General features: G+C 33.8%; 1 protein-coding gene across 1 annotated transcript; it reads right to left on the bottom strand.

Annotated features, from left to right (window-relative positions):
• Positions 1-1,289: 1,289 nt before the first annotated feature.
• LOC134744955 (uncharacterized) lies at positions 1,290-1,631 on the bottom strand. Its single transcript, XM_063678902.1, has one exon. It carries the CDS (start codon positions 1,629-1,631, stop codon positions 1,290-1,292), a length of 342 nt encoding a protein of 113 aa, XP_063534972.1.
• Between the last annotated feature and the right edge of the window lie 4,402 nt (positions 1,632-6,033).

Below are 6,033 nucleotides of genomic sequence, written 5' to 3'. Positions count from 1 at the left end.
CAACTGCCATATGTACTGTAAAACGTTGTACGATACACGTGCGAATAGGTAATTCGCAACTCGTGTCGATTTAAAACACTCCCTTCGGTCGTGTTTTAAATTATCGCCACTCGTTTCGAATTTCCTCTTTTTCGCACTTGTATCGTAAATAACTATTCTTTACATATTTTATACGGATATATAAAACGATAAAATAAACTGATAATAGTTTTGCAAGCAGCAATAAAAATAATTTAATTTAATCGGAAGGCGCATAAGTCAAAACAAATAAAGAAAATAAAATGAATTTCTTTGACCTCTGAGATTACACTTGTTACATCAATCCATTCCTCTCACTTGGATGTCTTCAAATCTTCGTATCGACAGTTCAGGACTTTCACCCAACATCGACTGTCAAAATTACGATGATAACAATCTAAACGATAAAGATGGATTAGAAATAGGCTAAAGTCACAGGTCAGAAGGCATCGAATAAGGGAATATTTAATGTATGATGAGCAAACAATATTATGTAACTTTTTAAATTATTTATTTATTTAATCTTACTGCACAAACTAAAATACAAAGGCAAGGCAATATTATTAAATATTATAGTTTTTTTTTGTTTTTTGAATGAATGAATGAATGAATGTTTCTTTATTCAGGCAATAGACCCATTACATACAATACAATAAAACATAAAAAGAAATACGGTAAAAATAAAATAGAATAAAAATATAATAAAATAAAACTCACTAAAAACTAAAAAACTAAACTACTTACGGTTCGGTTGCTGATGCGCGGACAACCAATGCAGGAAAAACGTTTTTTGTTTTTATAAAATCATTAATAAGATTTCAGGGTGGTGAATTTTTTAAAAGAATAGTTTAGTCACAATCTGTAATAGATCATATTTTAATGGTTTTCTTCATAACACTAAATAATTTTCTGACACTAACTTCTATTAAAAGAAAAGAGGCTAAGTTTTCATGGTTGTACGCTATGTATTTCAATTTCCAGGTTACCTTATTAAAGTTAAACCTTAATAGTAAAGTATTACGGTAACAAATGCTTTAGCCATTTCATATTTCGTACACCTTAATTTTTGATGACTGCTACAAAGCACGACACTTAAAACAAAAACACATCAAAATGTTCCATATCCTGTGACCGGCTAGCATGAGTTGCGTTTCTCCCGCGATTCCATACTTCTAGCGCGACTTCAAATATGGACTCGCGCGCGAGAACGCAACTTATACTAAACCGCCCGATATTATTATATTCTTCTTCTTCTTCTTTGCCATGTCCCGTTATTTGGGGTCGGCCCTCCTCGTTCGAAGGCGCCAGGTTTTTCTGTCCTGGGTTGTCGATATGTTAGTCTGCGCCCGCTCCATGTCTTTGGTAACGGTTGTCCACCACGTGGTAAGCGGCCTCCCTTTGCCGTTCGTTTTGTCTGGGATGGCCAAGGATTTTTTGACAGCATACTCTTCGTTACGCCTCATCACATGCCCGAACCATCTCATACGGCTTTCAGCCATCTTTTCTGCAATGGGAGCGACCTTGAAAGAGCCTCGTACATATACATTTCGGACTCTGTCCAGTCTCGTCACTCCCGCTGCCCACCTCAGCATTTTCATTTCATTGGTGTGCATCTTCTGTTCATGTTTCTTCTTGGTCGCCCAGCACTCGGATATTATTATATTAATTGTGTTTAAACATGAGTGTTTTCCGTCGGCTCTTCATCGATTTCTGTGCCCGATAATTTCGTGTTGTGACAATCGATTATTCACCGGCTGACGCCCGAAACTACATTAGTATCAATCAACGTCGAATTAATTAGATCAGATACGCCTACCTCCTTTACACTGAATACAGTTGCATCCACACATCGACTACTTACTTAGCAAAACTCGTATCTTAGTTAACCAATTAAACCAAAAAGCAAACTTGGACCAATTGAATAGAGCTTAAATTCCAAGAGGCATTGTTGAAAAGTAGACTGTATTTTTAACGACTGTAGGTACATTAGGAGCTTGCCATTCGGTATGCCTAATCTTTTTGTTATAATGTTCTGTCAGAAAACATAAATTGCTATAGCCTCATTTGAAATAATACCAAAGTAAATTCTGAAAATAAAAATTCAACAAACTATTTGGATAAACAAAATGTAATAACACAAATCAATGAAGCATGATGAATAAGCCGAAACCTTTGTTGATAATTTAATTGAAACTGTAGTTGTAGGTGTGTTGTTGTGTTGTTGTGTTGTTGTGTTGTTGTAGTTGTATTTAAGTTTATATTGCTAAACGCTGAATCACTGAACCATGTTCATCTTTGGCCTTCACATTACTTGTAAATCTAATATGAAAAACATAGGTGTTTGTACTTCTCAAAATAACGAAATAGTTATTTGTTATACAAGGGTGCAAAGTTGTATTTTACCCGCGAGTGTTTCAACACACGAGAAGTAAAATACATTTGCACCCGTGTGTAACACAAAACTTTTCCCCTCACTATAGCGAGGAAAGTGCAACATCCACAGGCGTTAGATCATCTTCATCACTGGAATCACTAATTTTTTTACGATATTATAACAGAAAAGACTAGAAATTCTGATTTTTACGTAAGTCGGTGAGAAGAACAGTAAAAATTTTGTTGACAATGTTGACATTTCTGTTCTGACGTATGAAATGTCAACGATGCGTTTTGAAATTGCATCGACTCAACTTGTGCGTTCAGAATTATATTTAACATCATTATAAAAAATCTAACGTTTCTTATGGAATTTTAAGGTTTATGACTTAAAATTATTAAATAAAGCTAAATTTGGTATCTTTTATTAGATTCTCAAACCATTTATTTAATGATAATTAATATCGAACGAACCATTATTATGAGCGTTTTACGTTTTCTTATCTGTCAAGCTACTTAAACACGCTCCATCTAAGGTCAAATTACTTTCCCCACTAGTGGATAAAATGCGTTTTTCCCCGCTTGTCTTAAAGGATAAAAGACGGCTTTCCGAGCTAGTGAGGGGAAAAAATATTTTTTAATTACCTTATACTTAAATAACAGCCACAACGCAATTTAAGACGTCAAAACTTTTGCACTAGCGAGTAGCGCTTAGGCATAAATGAGCGATTGAAATACCAAAGTGCACTGAAATTTGACTCTGGTCCTACGTGCTCGCTTCACAAACTTTACTATACGTAAGGAACAAGAGGATATGACGTAAAAAACACATTTACAAACATTAAAAAGAAAAGGTATCCAAGAAGGTGACTTAATTATGAAAGTTTTCGGAATTTAGTAACTATATGAGGTCAACTGGAACTTACATGTTGATTTCGAAATAATATAATTTATTATCATTTGCGCATGCATTTCGATCGTACTTGTTTGAACGTGTATTTTCACGAGCAAGAAAAGGAAGGAAAAGGAAAATTCAAACGCCATAACACTTTCTACTTAAAACATTGCATACTTGACTAAAACGAAGTACATACTTATATTTTCTCTCATCATCATTATTTGACAACAAAAACATTTGCATGACTTTTGAAAAAAAAAACGATTTTTTTATTATTATTTTTATTTAGGCGTACATTTTATTTACTATGTAGTATTTAACCTTCACCAAAGCCCTGAGAAGATTGGTACTGGCGTAAGAGTATCGGTAATAACTGAATACGATTTTTTTTAATATACACTCGCATATCCATATAGGCTTACCTGCAATGGGAACAGCCTCCTTGCACAGCCCAGAACAATGGCACTGTTTTAAGGAATTATTCCCTGGATTAATTACCGTATGCATACGACCGTGCATAATTACCTTTTTAATTAAAATCTTGAAACTGAAAGCATTATTTGGCATTGAATGGAAGATTAAATCAGCTCTAGCTACACTAGTTGAGTCGTTACCGAGTTTAATTATAGCCTTTGTTAGGCCAATGTCATTGTCAAGTAAATAGTATATTATACCTCGTTTCTTTGAATTTGTGTAAATTAAAAAAAAAATGTCATACCTAGTCCCAGATTGTATACTGTACCTTGTTTGTATGTATTACTTTCTTTCCTAAATTTCGCAGTGCATTAGTACCTACTGTAATGCTGTGTAATTTTTTGAACCAATAAAATAAATTGTAATTATGAATTTAATTCTCTTAATCAATTTAATTCCAGAGACAAGTTTAGATAACAATTGCTATTCCAAGACTTATTGAAACAAAAGTATTGTTAACAAGAAAATAAACATATCAACCACATGTTTCCAACCATATTTCTTAATTTTTAGGTATTTATTATTAATCGTATAATTTTTTATTTTTACATTGTATTTCTGTGTTTTTGACCACGTAAATTTTGATTTAAATACAATATTTCTTTACCACATGGCTACTGCTAGATGTAACTCATCAAAATATACATCGGGCCCTAATATCAAGGTGTGTATTCGATTTTTTGGGTACTTCCATAGGGAAATTTGATAAGTAAGACCATTTTCACACATTTTTAACATTCAGGACCACGACCCCAAAATCACACAGTATATTAGCAATCATTCAGGTCGCTTTAAAAAAAAACTATTGTATATTATTTTATCTGATATACATAATAAAATATACCAAAAGCCCATTCCAATTTTATTAATCTGATTTTGTTTTGATATTGATGCAAGCACAGGGAGTAAGTAACGTTAAATAAATTAAGTTTTTTAAAATCGAACACGAGTACGTAGGTATTAGCTCTCTATACTACACAAGACCGGCTAGGTCTTAGCATATAAAATTGTATTGCATCAAATAACTTGGAACGTTGTTGATAATGATAAAGAAAGTTACCTATACAAAACTCAATACATTTGGTACTTTATCACGTGAAATTGTTACTTACACACTCATGTACAAGAATAAATCTTAAAATTAACGCATACTGTTCGTAGGCGGTCTTACATAATATAATTTCACTAGCGATTCTCATTATAATATCGAAGGCATTAGTTATTAGGTAGCCGATGGTCTGATACCGGCGTATCAGGTATCAGATGTAGCGTGGTGAGACGGGTGAACAACCTACGGCAGCATTCCGCCTTGCTTGGTTAAATGATGGGGATATGAATAGAGCTGTGTTAACAGCTGTGACTATGAAACCTGTATCTTGTAAATAGGTACCTATAGAATTGTTAATTAGGTACTAATACTAACATTAGGAACGTAAGTTTACTAACACCGACCGACCGACCGTTTTTTTTTTGTTTTTTTTTTTTGTCAGAATTCGATAAAATTTGGTGGATAAATAGTTTTATTTGTCCACCAAATTTTTGTATTTCATACGTAGTATTTCGTATCGTTTCGTTTCGTATTTCGGGGAATACCGTCGGCGATGGCGGGATAACTTGGACTTCGAAACTAAACGGAAAATTACATAGATTTTTGGCCCGAATTAGGACTTCGTATTTATCTTCTGCTTGGCAGCTTCAAACTTACCATATCCAAATCTTACGAAGATAAACCAAAACAAAATAAAAGTCGGCCCATTTATTAAGTGTATCATATCTAAATAAATAAACAACTAATGACGATAAAATACCTTTATTATGAAATTAGTTAAATTGGTCATTGGTTATATTTATTGTTTTGATCTTTATTAAACACTAATCAAAAATACAAAAGGCAAACTTAATGCCATATTTAGTGCTAGTAAAGATAGTAATTTTAAGGCGAGAAGGTAATTTTGATGCGAAAAATGATACGCTATAGGTACATTAAAATAAAAGCCTGAAAATAACTACAAAATCAAAATGTGTTAAAAACCTTATCGTATAAAAAGGCGGAATTATTGCCATGAGCCTTAATTAATTAGTACAGGGCGGACACGCTATACATCAAAAATCACTTGCATTTCTATGTGTGAACGGCACGTCTGTACACGCGTCTTGCATCATAGTGTGAGTAAGTTGCTTAAAAATAGTACTGAGCGGCCGGCAAACGGCCGTCAATCTGCTGTCGCGGGGCAAGGTAATTCGAGTCGGGGCGGGGCGGTGCGCGGCCG

Source organism: Cydia strobilella, chromosome 10 (genome assembly GCF_947568885.1).
Source record: "Cydia strobilella chromosome 10, ilCydStro3.1, whole genome shotgun sequence".
Classification (NCBI taxonomy): domain Eukaryota; kingdom Metazoa; phylum Arthropoda; class Insecta; order Lepidoptera; family Tortricidae; genus Cydia; species Cydia strobilella.
Note: the sequence above shows the minus strand (reverse complement) of the source record. Positions and strands in the feature narration are given on the sequence as shown.

Coding starts and splice junctions, on each gene's coding strand:
- LOC134744955 (XM_063678902.1), bottom strand. CDS start 1,631: ATGCACACCAATGAAATGAAAATGCTGAGGTGGGCAGCGGGAGTGACG.